Source organism: Pagrus major, chromosome 15, assembly GCF_040436345.1.
Source record: "Pagrus major chromosome 15, Pma_NU_1.0".
NCBI classification, from domain to species: domain Eukaryota; kingdom Metazoa; phylum Chordata; class Actinopteri; order Spariformes; family Sparidae; genus Pagrus; species Pagrus major.
In genome coordinates this window covers 14,920,935-14,934,689 of record NC_133229.1, presented here as the reverse complement: position 1 = coordinate 14,934,689, position 13,755 = coordinate 14,920,935, and the positions used below count along the sequence as shown (strand labels likewise).

Here is a 13,755-nt window from a genome sequence, read left to right as displayed (position 1 = left end):
TAACATTTTAAGGATTGTACCTTTAAAAACATTTTGCTTTAAAATATTAAAAAATTCAAAACACAAAGGAGGATAAGAAAAAAATCCCCACCATCCCCGTAGTCTTAGGTGATACATTCTACCTCAATTTCAGCATATATCCATAAAATTATGTTGTTGTTTTTTCAATAAATGTACTTTGTAATGTCAATGTTTGTGACCACACAACTCCAGATGTGACCACTGCTGCACAGCCACAGTCAAATTGAGCTACAAGCTTACACCATATGGCACCGTTTTCAGCCCATACTCTACGGATCCCACCAGCACCAGAGGAATTCTGTGCATCTGTCCCGGTCCAGCTGTGAGGAGTCCCCGTGTTCGGAGATGCCCGAGGGGCGGTTGTGTGACTACTTTCACTGCTGGCTAATTCAACAAAGTTTCAATACAGTGGCCAACCACACACATCTGAAATATTTATCAGGGACTTGACAAAAAGATGAAAAATAAATGAAAGCCATTTTTCATGGTCTTCCAGATTTTCAGATTGTTTCATTAAATTTACATGAGAATTTCATTTCATGTGTGCACAATCTATAATGGTCCTTCAATAGAACCATGTGTTTATGAGCAGTGAGGCAGTCAAGTCAAAAAACATCAACAATGTTAAGAATCTCTTTTGACAAGTACCAACAGTTGGCGAGTGTCCGTCTTATTGATTAATACGGATGGCTGAGAAATGAACTAGACAGATAGTTTGAAATATAGACATCTACATCAGCCATGAACCCTGTGGGTTAATGTCACCACTAAAATTAAACTCATGGAGCTTATTGTCTAATAAAAGAGATGTATTGCAGTAAGACGTTTTCCTGTTGAGTCCACTGCTGTCTTAATCATGAACAGGAAGGGAGGCAAAGCAAAGGTTAAGTTTTAACTTTGTCTTGTGAAACTTCCACGGATATGATTGGCACATCCAGCCTCAGGACAATTTCAGGACAATTTCATTTCAGGCAAAATGATACAGAGATGTGCAAATGCAGATTAGGCCAAAATGTAACTTTATTATGAAAAAAATACAACTTTAGCAATGCAATTAATTGAAACAAACTAAAGCAATGGCAAAAGTTAAGTCTTAACATACTGCATATAATATAGGTGAAAATATGCTGAATGTTCATCCTCAAAAAAAGATGCTAATTGCTATAAAGGAATTCATGCACACATAACATGGTGTCGAATGCCAACACCAAACCACAAAGGACCAGTAAAATTAAGATCCAAACAAAGATCTGCGTGTCAATAACAGATCACAAACATCAGGCTGGTTGTAAAGAGATTAACTGAAATGCCCGTTGGTCACAGGGTGGACAAAATAACAGAAACAGCTCAATATAACACAATCTTAATGCACATGTCTGCATTTAGAAACTGATCTTTGTGAAGCTTTTTGGTGAGACTGTCACAAAGTTGTTGATCACAGAGATCTAGAATTATCCAGAGCTGAAAATTTATTTATACTCAGTTTAAAATAACATCCATCCAAGCGTTAACAGAGGCAATAGACAATCAGGATGAGGAGCCAAGTTTAACGTCCACATCCAAAAGTCTTATTCCAGTCTTCATACAGCTCCAAGTCTTTTGATGAGACACTGGGTCGTACCGTCTTCAGGGCCTCCTGGAAGTCAGTGTACAGGATTGGTCGCACCTGGTCAGCAGTGATGGTGGCAATGTCGCTGAGCTGGATGCTGCGGATGGGCCCTAGGGCTGCCTCTCTACACAGCTGAGTCATATCAGCCCCTGAGAAACCCTCTGTGGCTGTTACAACACAGTCCAGCTCTTCCTCTCTCAGCTGGTTCTTCTCTTGAGACATGAGGTTCGTCACTATTTGCGATCGGGCGGTTGCTTCAGGCAGAGGGATGTATAACCTCTTTGCCAGGCGTCGTCGGGCAGCCTCGTCTATCTCTTGAGGCCGGTTGGTGGCGCCCACCACCAGGATACGGTCCTCGGCTGCCGTGGCTGCTCCATCCAGCTGAACCAAGAACTCTGTCTTTATCCTGCGTGATGAGTCGTGCTCCCCATCTGTCCGCTGGGACAACAGTGAGTCAATTTCATCGATGAAGATGACAGCAGGCTGGTGGCAGCGGGCAATGGCAAACAGGGCTCGCACCATTTTTTCTCCTTCACCCACCCACTTGGATGTGAGTGATGAAGCACTGATGCTAAAGAAGGTGGCACCTGACTGGCAAGCTATGCATTTTCCTATCAGAGTTTTTCCAGTCCCCGGAGGTCCAAATAACAGGATGCCTTTGGGAGGACCACGGAGTCCAGTAAAGATGTCAGGTCGCAGCATGGGCCACACCACAATCTCCTTTATGGTAGTCTTGGCAAATTCCAGGCCTGCTATGTCGTCCCAGGCAACAGGAGGCCCGTGGTCCATGATCTCACTCATGATTAGCTCGACTATCTTCGGTTCAAAATTTTTCAGACGCTCATCCAGGATCTGTGGTTCCTGATTGGAATTATGACTTGTTCCACCTTCTTCCTCCTCCTGTCGTGGAATAGGTGACACAAATTTAGAAAATGCACCTCGAGGCCTGTTAGCACCCAGAGATTTCTTCACAGTTGCTGCCATCCCGGGGGCCTGACCTCTCTGGGGCTGATGGGAATGTTTTTTCTGCTGATCAACGATGAACTGCTCACGAGCCGTTTTAAAGTTGCTTCCAGCTCGCGGGTCGGTGCCTGCTTGAGCTCCGTGTTGCCCTCTGCCACCGTCACCTCCATCTGGATTGTAAAAGTTCTTCCGCTTAGACGGGTTGGAGGTGGAGAAAAAAGAAGACTGATAGTTTTGCGTGCCCCCTGCAGGGCCTGGGTTTCCTTGTGGAGGAACTGAAGGATGACTAAACACAGTCTGTGGTCGGGCTGGAGGTCGGGAGAATGTGTTTGGATTACCTGAGATCCCCTCAGAGCCTCTTGGCCTCTCTAATGTAATATTACTAACAGGATTACTGGCAGTATTGTTAACCTCTGCCTTGGGCTGTGGTGCTCCTATAGGTTTGACCAATGCAGCCTCTGACCTGACTCCAGTAAAGGGAGCAGACAATGAGCCGACTCTGCTCTCTTGCCCCACAGATATGTTAGCATCTCCTGGTGCCACCAGAGTGCCTCCTCCCCCTGTCCCTGCCTGAATCATCTTCTGCATGCAGGGCAGCTCCAGCACACTCTCCATGGTCAGGGACGACTCCCATTTGTCACTGTAGTTCCTCTGACTGCGGGCCAGATGCAGTGCGCTCTCAGCATAGTTGTTAAGCCCTGTGCGGGGGTCATCTGAGTCCAGCACTGCGGCATAGCGCTCCGAGTAGGTCCTGAGCAGGCTGGCCATGCCGGCCTGAGAGAGCTGGGAGCTTGCCCATGCATACTGAATGGAGAGGATGTGGGCCCGGTAGGCATCGGCCGTCTGTTCAGGTGTACAGTTGCCAGATGAAATGTCAAAGGACCTCCTCTGCCATTCGTCCAGGTGTGCGCCACTCATGCCTGGCCTGCTCCAGTCTGGTGAAGGAGAGGGGACAAAAGTTATTAAAAATAAATGACATCATTAAAAGCCAAGGCACACATTTACCCTGACACATACACACAAAATGTTACATACAATCTGTCGATCTTCATGGATATATGACACAGGGATCCATTGATTTAACACTGCACTTTGATGAAGTTCAGGGACTCAGAACAACAGACTTTAAGAGTGTGGTTAAAATTGAAGCAGCAGCAGTAGCTGAGATATCCTGTCGTTTAGTCAATGTAATGTGTTTAGCAGCTCTAAGAAGGCTGGATCCCACTAATTAGCATCCCAACTCAATAGCATCTCTTCATTAAGACTCCCCCTGCCTGATATATATCCATGTCATTGAAACACCTCCATTTTTAAAGCATGCTTTGTTAGTCTCCATGCCCCAGCTGAGATAACCTCTAAAACACAAGGGTTATTATGTTAGTCTTGACAAAGGTCGCCCAGAACCACAGAGTAGTACAGATAATGACTAGTAATTTAAACAACTGAGTAAAATTGGTGGAACGACCCTTTAATTATGATATAATGCTAAAAACCTAATTTAAGTAGCATGTAGCTGTACCTGAGGGAAGTTCAAAACTGACGAGCTGCTGCAGTGTCCTTTAGCTTCAGGTTATCATTCATCTGACTGACAGGAAAACCTAGCTTAGCCTCAATGACCTGCAGTAAACAAACTGATCAGGACAGGCGTTAGTGTTCACTAGAAATACACCGCACCACACAACAGGCCACAATACTGAGGATGAGGGACGTCACTTACTATTAGGGAAATCTTCTTATGATAGTATGACAGAAATAAATAGGTGCGACACTACAGACGGAAGTTTTATGACGTTTACTCGTTGAAACCTGTTGTTCTTTCTCTGGCTGTAGTTATTCCCGCCGCCCGTTTCTTCTAAACAGTACGACTTCCGGCCACGTTCCAATTCGTTCTTCAAAAACCTACATTTGTCTCTAATCATCGTTTTCATCAAATGCAGAAACCCACCCGTGACTGACGTTACTCTACACGTATTACACGGGGAAAACGTTAATTTAAAATGAAAAGATACAGGCTATGAGGGGCTAAACTAAGCAAATCACGTATTTGAAAGTATCTGAACGGGGCCCATAACTTGTCACAACTAGGGAGTGCTCCATTTATCCTTCAGGTTCGCCCAGAGACTGGGCACTATCTGATAATTATGACGATATATCAGTTTCTACGGAAATCTTCTTGGTTGATAATAATTAGAAACTTCGATGCAGTCTTACCCAGCTTGAGAACCCTTTTCTTAAGTTTCAATGCTTATTTTCTCCGTATCAACACTGGCTCCGTACTGCTCACTTATAGCAAGGTCTACGACGCCATCTTGTGGTCACAACACGCTAACCAAATTTAACGATTAGAGGGTCGATTTATCGTGTTGTATTCTGGGACATGTAGTACCATCGATGTTGAAATTCAGTCGGTTACCGAATTTCGACATTAATTATCCTTAAAGAAATCATACTTGTACATAAATCTAAGTCCAAGTCATGTTGATGTACTTTTAGTGTTAATAAGAAGTAGTTAAAAATCAACTACACGTGATATCAGTATGCGTGAACTACACTAACCACAACCGTGGAGCTTTTTGTTTATGCTGTCGACAGTGGATGACAGCGGCTGCAGACTGAGCTTCAGAGATATGCGCCGCCGGTGGGAAAATAGGCTGCGTTTGTGATATTGTGTAGCCAACTAGGTAGTTAGTTAACGTCTCGCATTATTTATCATCAAAGTCTTTGTCTTTAAGAAGGGATACCGGAAAAGTTTCCTGGATATCTGTCCACAGTGGTCGCGGTCCGTTAGCTGTAGCTAAACCCGAGACGGGATGTAAATTAATCCAGACGGGACCAGCCCCAGGAGCCGGTAGCAGCAGTCAGTCACACCCTTGTCTGGGGTTACTGAAGGGACCCTATCTGCTGAGCAACGTTTTCCGTCCTTCATATGTTATGGTGTTTTATATAAATACATGTTCACCTTTACGAATCGCAGCTTCAGAAAAATAGTATGAGTTAACTGGGAAGTGTGGACTAGATATGACTGACTCATCACTATGGCACGGACGGAGGAGATAACCCTGAACGGTCTCTCTGCTGCAGTGCCAACCAGATAGCCTCATAACCAGCTAGACAGCTAAGTGATTTACTCGTTTATATTACATACTTCCCCTCGTAGTCAACGTGGCATTATGAATTCCCCAATGTACACCTATGTCACCCGTGATGACAACAGCACTGTTTATGCAGAAGTTTCCAAAATCCTCGTCTCCACTGGACAATGGAAGAGGCTGAAAAGAGATAATCCCAGATTCAACTTAATGCTTGGTGAACGGAACAGACTGCCCTTTGGGCGTCTAGGTAAAGGATGCCTTTTCTTATTTCATATGACACTGACAGCAGACTGAAAAGCATGTTTGTGCTATTTTTGGTGCACACCCACTCAGGATGAGACAGCTGCTGTGATTGTCCATGGCTGCCTGCTACATCATCCTGTGGAAAGAGTGCGTGTCTCAGTTAGATGTGCAGAATGAACACAGGTCAGTGGATGTTTTAATGGATTTTGAAATGTCCTCACTTTGACTTTACAGGTCATGAGCCAGGACTGATACAGCTGGTGAATTACTACAGAGGAGCAGACAAGCTGTGCAGGAAGGCGTCTTTGGTCAAGTATGTATCAGTCTTTGTAAATAAGAAATCTATATCTTTTGTTTTGCTATCATTCACGTTACTTTTCTGCAAATAAATTATTCATGTGGGTGTTACATTAGCTGACCTTTTCTCTTCTTCGTTTCTCTACCATTAGGCTAATAAAGACAAGCCCAGAGCTGTCCGACTCCTGTAACTGGTTCCCAGAGTCCTACATCATCTATCCCACTAACCTCAACACCCCTGTTGCTCCAGCTACGAATGGCATTAGTCATCTGAAGAACAATCCCAAGACGGATGAGCGGGAAGTTTTCCTGGCCTCCTATTACTCTAAAAAAGAAAGTGGAGAGGGCACAGTGTGGATAGCCAAATCTTCTGCTGGGGCAAAAGGTAAAATCTATATATTTTTTTCATGTTTCACAGGTTTAAATCCCAGATAGTTATCATTGTCCCTACAATGTCTTCTTAAATTGTTTTACCCTCGAATCAAAAAGATTGCATTCTCTTTCTGCGATATTTTGAAAAGTTTTGCTTTGCTAAAGGCAACATTTTCTCTTTAGAAATCCCCTTCTACTGTTTGTATTGTCTGTATTTTTACATTTAGGGTGTGGTATATTTAACACATTAACATATTTGGTCTCATTGCAACAGGTGCTGGTATTATGATATCCCATGATGCTAATCAGCTGCTGGAGTACATCGATAATCAGGGACAGGTTCATGTTATCCAGAAGTACTTGGAGAAACCTCTGCTTCTGGAGCCGGGACATCGGAAATTTGACATCAGGCAAGTCTTTTATGTTTAACTCAGACCCACAGAGAGTGTGCTCATCTGTCTGGACTTTTGTAACACAGATACTTATGGCTTATGTCATGCTATTTCTAGGAGCTGGGTGCTAGTGGACCATCAGTACAACATCTATTTATACCGGGAGGGTGTGCTGCGGACTTCCTCAGAGCCCTACAACAGCTCTGACCTCCAGGACATGACCAGCCACCTGACCAACCACTGCATCCAGAAGGAGCACTCCCAGAACTACGGGCGATACGAGGAGGGAAACGAGATGTTCTTTGATGAGTTCAGGCTGTACCTGCTGAACACTCACAATGTCACCCTGGAGACCACCATATTACCTCAGATCAAGCAGATCATAAAGTAGGTTCTTCATGTTTTTGCTGCTGCTACATCCTAAAAACAAAAGTTTGCATATTTGTGTGCAAAAAAGTTGAGTGAGTTGTTCAGTTAAATATGTCCTCCTTTACAGTGTAAGTAAATAATTTGTTCTTGTTCAAGATGCTTGTTTGGTCAGTAACATATTACTTTTCTATAAAGCTGGATACAGACAATAGAGATGAGATGAGACAAGCTTGCTGTAGTTTGTGGCAAATGTGAAAGCCACTGATTTCAGCTCGTAAACAAATTTAGATGTTCACTGCTTCATAGCATAAAATCATATTATCTTTGTGGAAATTTGATAGGGTTGTTAACCAAAAACAAAAACACAATGTCAGTTGTTGATGAATTTGTAAGATGTTTGCCAGGTGCTTTTGCTTTGATAGTCACCCTTTAGGCAAGGTTTTCAAAGTGTAGCCCACAGGCCAATAGCAGCCCTCAGAAACATTTTGTGCAACCCCTGATCATGACATGAAATGCATGCGTTATATTTTAATGATTCCATTTCAATATTTTCAGTTTCAATAGCCCTCATTTAATCCAACACTCGGCTACTGCAAACTGCACCCCTAACGAGAAATGGTCTGGTTAGGAATGACAACGTGTAGAAAGCCACTGGTTGATGGCAATTAGTGGCATCTTGTGTGGTTCAGGAATAATGTTCTGTAATCAGTGCTAGTGCTTTTTCTAGTGGACAACTCCACAGTTTAATGTGGAAGTGAGATGAAAAAGCCGCCACGGAAAAACTCTGTGTGGTTGAGGAGAAAAGGAGGTTTCAGGAAAAATCAATCGACTCTTACTTTGTTGAACAGGTGAATGAGATCAATCACAAGACAAGTCCATGGGTTTTTCCCTGTGTGGCTCTCGATCATATGCTGATTTAAGAACTCCTGCTTTAGGGACATTCAGACTTTTTAGCCTTGCCAGTGCTCTAGGGATGGCAGTGTCGGTCCACCACTTTGAACAGACATTCATGGTCCCCAGAGGATGAAACCTACTTACTTTGGTGATCCCTGACTGTTCCTCTTAACACCACCATGAGGTTGACATTTGTGGTTCAGAGTGAAATATCCCAACAACTATTAAAAGGATTGCCATGAAATTTGGTCAGATATTCAACGTTCCTCGTAGATACATTACAATGACTTTAGTGTTCCCCTAACTTCTTCTCTAGCACCATCATCAGGTGAAAATTAAATTTTGTCCACTACTTGCATATCTGACCAAATACCTGCAAAACTAATGACATTCAACTTTAGCTGATCTTTGTGTTGAGTGCTTATTAGCAAACGTTAATGAACATGGCAAACAACATGCCAGCTAGCATTATCTTTGTAGGCATGTAAGCATACCAATTTGAACCTTGTAGCTCAAGTCCACTCACAAAGAGTTGTTAGCATGGCTGTAGACCTTTAGTCTCATTAAATACAATATGAGGGAGAACAAATTAATTCACATCTGACGTGTGTTTTAAAACATTCATGCTACTAAAGTGCCAAAGTTTTATTATTAAAACAGAGCAGCATTATTTGTACACATACAACATTTCATACTATTTGTTACGGCCTCCATCATCAGGGATTAACCTATAGCTCAAAATTAAGGGTTGGAGGCGCAACATATAATGGACACCACTCAAAAGATTCAGGTTTCATTCAAAGGTTTTTTTATTAAATCAGTTAACAGAAAAATAAAACAAAAAGGGGCTGAAGGTCCCGGCAAAAAGGAAAAAAAGGATGGTTAGACGGTGGACCAGCCACGCAATGGGCCGTCAATCCCCACGTCTCCCCCTTAACCTGCCTACGTGAAAAATAAACCCTAAACAAAGGAAACCGAAAACAGGACCACCGGTAACCTTCAACCCAAACCTAGCAACATAGAACAAAACCACAAAGCCCCCGCACCCCAGCGTGCGTGGAGGCTGAGAAACCAACGTTCCGAAATTCAGAACCAGGAAACAAAAACCACTTCTCACCAGTGCGCTGCTGCTCGTGTGTGTGTCAGCTTCCCTGTCCCTGCGCCCTCTTATCACCTCCCCCACTCCAGCCAATCACCGATCACACTCAGGTGTGCTCAGTTAGAGAGGGAGGGGAATGAAAATTGGGGAGAGAGAGAGAGCAGAACAACACACACGCACAACAGAGGCACACGTAACACTATTGGTGTATTAGACAGTTAGACATAGACAAGTCACACTAGTTCTCTAATGTGTTGCTACTGTAAAAATATTACTCTGATTTCTAAATAGCAGCCACCATCACTTAAAAGAAAAGTTGTGATCAGGACAAGAGGGTTTTATATCGTGTATTTCCTTTTCAAATGGCAGTAAAGGTCTTAATGCATGAAATGCTCCGAATGAATTAGTTTTTGCTCCCGGAATGAAGTTGTTGCAGTGTGTTTTATTATTAACAGACAGATGACTGGTAATGATTTTGCTGTCTGGTTTCACAGGAGCTGTCTGACATGTATCGAGCCGACAATCAGCACCAAGCACCTGTCCTACCAGAGCTTCCAGCTCTTTGGATTTGACTTCATGGTGGACGAGAGCTTCAAAGTGTGGCTCATTGAGATCAATGGAGCCCCAGCCTGTGCACAGTCAGTAACATTCAGCTCATCATTCACTGTTTTTTTTCCCCCTCTGTGAATCTTTCTGCCTTGTACTTCGCTTCATATTCACATCTATTGCTCCAGTCAATACTTGGACTTCTTTGGCTTCTGTTTACAATATAGAGAAACAAGCTTTTAATCTATTTCTCTAATGAACTAAAAATATCCCGGCTAAAATGTTGGAATATTTGTTTTGTTGTTTTTCTTCCATGGAAGGTCAGAGTCAGAAATAGGAAAGCTTTGAAAATGTTATCATCGTTTTACAGAACATGAACTTTTATTTTTAGTACTTTGGCTCTTCAGTGAACTTGAAGCTTCAATGCAAGCAGTCATTTAAATTCATTTCTAATGTTAGTAGGGATGTGACAAGATTTCATGCCACGCTATATTAAAATGTGACGATATGGGGCGCCACATTAGCTCAGTTGTTAGAGCGGATAGGATATGAGTGTTTCCTATCTACTGTATTTAAACTCATGAAGTCTCGTATTATCACTTTCCCCAACAGGAAACTATACCCAGAGCTGTGTCAAGGTATTGTGGATGTGGCCATTTCCAGTGTCTTCACCCTGAACAGCGGTGGCGACTCCTCATCTGCTTCCTCTTCTCCTTATTCCTCCTCCCCATCCTCCTCCTCGTTCACCACCAACTCCTGCTCCTCTCCCAAACTGAGAGGGCCTCTCCACGTGGGTCCTTTCACCCGACTGTAAGCACACAAATATTCCCCTCGTCTTCTCCGCACTAAAAGCTTCTTCATGCTCTGTCCTCACTCCCAAACTCCACCTGAAGTGTAGCACATGCCAGCGAGTTGAGCCTTTAATTGTACCTTTCCCATCACGTCTGGAAGGAGTCTTTCTTTCTATGGAAAACACCGAACTACAGAATCGATCTCTGCTCTCCTGATTATGCATATTTTGAATGTGAGGATGGTTGTGATAAACGGATCAACGAACTTCCTGGGAGTTTCTGAACGACGACAGACGCCCCTCCATCTCAGTTCCACCGCCAGTTTCTCCCCAAGCAGATTAATGGAGGTCTGAAGGATGCAGAGACGCTCCACCTGAGACTGTAGTGCCTTACATTTCCAGCCACGCTCCCTTAAAAAGACTGCCAGTTAGCTTGCTCTGTTACTGTGACTTGTTCTTGTTCTATAAGCCTTTGCACTGTTGCTCTCAAAAAAGTCATGATCAGTCCACAAGTATTAGCAGAAAACAAATCCCTTGATATCTGAGATCTTATTGATTTTTTTTTTTGTAATTTCTCATCAGACACGTTTCTCATTTTTAATCTTATTTTATTGCAGCTTATCTGTAAGCATTAGTTTCAATGAGGAATGCTAACAGTGATCAAGAGGCTGTAAAGATGGATACGTTTAAACTTAAAAAACTAAAACACTAACCCAATGTGTCTGATGAGCTAAACATTTCAAGGTTTGCCTTGAAAATCAACATTCCTCCTTACTTGACCATGTGGACACAACATTTTATTTACATTCAGGGCAGCAGGGGGCATGAGTGAGTCCGCCTCCAGAGTTCTGCTGAACTGTCCCTGTCCTCTGACCTATATGGCAGTGAGCAAAGAGAAGAAGAGAACATCCGTAAGGGGAGCGATATTAGCAGTATTAGCTGACATTATTCTCTTCTCAACAATTTTTTTTTTTTTTTTAAATAGTCCAGCTGAAGATGTTTTATTTGTAATTTGAAGAGAGCATGTTGTGTGAAAGCATGTAGTAGTATGCATCCTCATACACCACACCTTCTGCCCCAGTTAGTAAAGAGCTGCCCTCATGTCTGTTTATTTCCGATGGATGAAAAGCTAGACTGTCTTTTTTAAAATGTGTTTGAACCGTTTAAATGAGAGTAGAGTAGATTGTACAAAGTGTGTTATTGATTATTAAAAACATTTAAAGACCCCATGAAATGAAACTGACTGGACATGATAAACATTTGCTTGTAAGATAACAGAGCTGACGGAGACAAAAAAAACCAAAAAAAAAACATACGTTATTACCAAAGAAAAGTAAGTGGACAGTAAAAGACTGCAGGGAAGTCACAGTATACAGACATGGGTCTTCATCTAGTCACTGCCTACTCCTCAGTTACTGCTGTCGTTAGGTCGTGTTGCTGTCTGACACACTCTTGCATTTCATGAATGACTGATTTTTTTTGTTTCATGGGGTCCTTAACATATTTCAGTCTTTTTCTTTGAACTAAATCTCTACGTGAATAGGTGAGACCGTAGCGGTGTAACTGTCCAAGATGACTCGTGTCAAATGTATTTTATGTTACTGTTTGGACTGTTTGTTCAAAAGGAATATTTAGTTTTTTCTTTTGAGACGAAACTTAAAGTTAGTGACAGCTGCACGTCGGGTAGTGATTCAACTGTTGTGTGTCCAGGAGCTCATTTTAAACACAGAATAAGTCATTAATAGGAGTTTTAGTAGTCTGTCTTTCATAATGTTTTAATCCCTACTGTTCCTCTCTTTTAACCTCAGTTCACATGTGTGAGTAACATAAGATAAGGGACACCATTTGAGCATTTATTTATGTTTTTAATCACTGTGTATTTGTGTTTACAAGATGACTCTTGGGAATGAAGGCTATGTAAGTGGTGGAAGGTGAGAAAGATGAATAGAGCAGATTGTATTGGAAAGAAATGAACAGGGCTGTTAAAAAGATAAATCCCAGTTGGTAACAACATATGATGGATCCATATCCATGATGTATTACAGAGCCCTGCTGTAGCTGAAATGATGTTCGAAAGTTTGGAGAGATATTGATGTTAGCAGAAAATGGGTATTTATGTCATGATTGTGTTGGCAAATGAGTTACAAGTGTTTGCTGATTTTGGAAGTCTCAAAAGCAAACGACCAGTATATGTTTTTATTAAATTTGTAGGGAAATGTCTTTCCATCAAAGGGAAGGGTGCCTTAGAGGGAATTGCAAATTGATAACAAGAAGCAATGGACCTCCAGCATTTAAATGCACCTTCATTTGTTTGTTTGTATTGAAGTGAATTTGCCTCATTTATTATTAGACCTCTTTTAAATTCAATGATGTCATTTCCTCTTATTCAGAGTTTCTTTGCACATCTGACTCAGTTTGTCATGTTTTTCTCATGTGTTTCATATATTTCCTGGATTTCCTCATCTTTACCAAAGATCACATTCATGCTGTACTTCCAGTGTCAAGTAATGTTTTGTAGTGGCTATAATCCGGATATTATCACATCAACTGGCCAACATGATCCAAAAGCAAGTATCATACTCAGAGGGATGTCTGTGCTGTGTTTTTGTTCAGTGGTGTTTTATCCAAAACCATGCATGAACATTTGTCTTTATCAGAAACAATATTACTAGAATAAAAGATATTGCTATTATCAAGCTTCTTTCATGTGTACATATCTGCTTTACATGGTCCATCTAATTTCCTCCTGCTTCATGTCTTTCTGCTAAACTCACTTGAACACATACGAGACCAACTCTGCACTGCAGAAATGAAGGTAATATCATCTTCACATTTGACTCCAAGTAAGATGTAAATGGGGGCAATTCCCAAAATGTGCTGTTTCTCTGATATATATACGTACCTCTCAATATGAAGCAACACTAAATGGGACGAGTAGAGTCTCTTAAGACCTAGGGGACAATATGAAGAAAAAAAAGTTGAATGAATGTGGTTTATGTAGGGAAAATTAATGAGTTTGCTGATGCTATGTTGGTGAACTTTATTTCACTGAAATTCAACTTGGGTTC

General features: G+C 42.0%; 2 protein-coding genes across 4 annotated transcripts; one reads left to right on the top strand and one right to left on the bottom strand.

Annotated features, from left to right (window-relative positions):
* Window positions 1–1,023: 1,023 nt before the first annotated feature.
* On the bottom strand, window positions 1,024–4,853 carry fignl1 (fidgetin-like 1). 3 transcript variants are annotated; one of them, XM_073482095.1, is made up of 3 exons: window positions 4,311–4,607; window positions 4,113–4,224; window positions 1,024–3,528 (listed from the first exon to the last, which is right to left on the bottom strand). In XM_073482095.1, the coding sequence occupies exon 3, from the start codon at window positions 3,509–3,511 to the stop codon at window positions 1,568–1,570; it is 1,944 nt and encodes a 647-aa protein (XP_073338196.1). In that variant the 5' UTR covers window positions 3,512–3,528; window positions 4,113–4,224; window positions 4,311–4,607; the 3' UTR covers window positions 1,024–1,567. The 3 variants fall into 3 exon arrangements, with proteins under 3 accessions (XP_073338196.1, XP_073338198.1, XP_073338197.1); XM_073482097.1 differs by lacking the exons at window positions 4,113–4,224; window positions 4,311–4,607 and adding an exon at window positions 4,805–4,853; XM_073482096.1 differs by lacking the exon at window positions 4,113–4,224.
* A 330-nt stretch (window positions 4,854–5,183) lies between these two features.
* Window positions 5,184–13,379, top strand: ttl (tubulin tyrosine ligase). The gene is made up of 7 exons (XM_073482486.1): window positions 5,184–5,932; window positions 6,163–6,241; window positions 6,378–6,610; window positions 6,872–7,007; window positions 7,107–7,376; window positions 9,846–9,989; window positions 10,510–13,379. The coding sequence occupies exons 1-7, from the start codon at window positions 5,764–5,766 to the stop codon at window positions 10,709–10,711; spliced, it is 1,233 nt and encodes a 410-aa protein (XP_073338587.1). The 5' UTR covers window positions 5,184–5,763; the 3' UTR covers window positions 10,712–13,379.
* The last annotated feature ends 376 nt before the right edge of the window (window positions 13,380–13,755 follow it).

Excerpts from the sequence above, each read along its gene's own strand:
- fignl1 (XM_073482097.1), bottom strand. The coding sequence starts at position 3,511 with ATGAGTGGCGCACACCTGGACGAATGGCAGAGGAGGTCCTTTGACATT.
- ttl (XM_073482486.1), top strand. The coding sequence starts at position 5,764 with ATGAATTCCCCAATGTACACCTATGTCACCCGTGATGACAACAGCACT. Across the intron at positions 7,377-9,845 it reads CAGATCAAGCAGATCATAAA|GAGCTGTCTGACATGTATCG; the intron begins GTAGGTTCTTCA and ends CTGGTTTCACAG. Across the intron at positions 9,990-10,509 it reads GGAGCCCCAGCCTGTGCACA|GAAACTATACCCAGAGCTGT; the intron begins GTCAGTAACATT and ends TTTCCCCAACAG.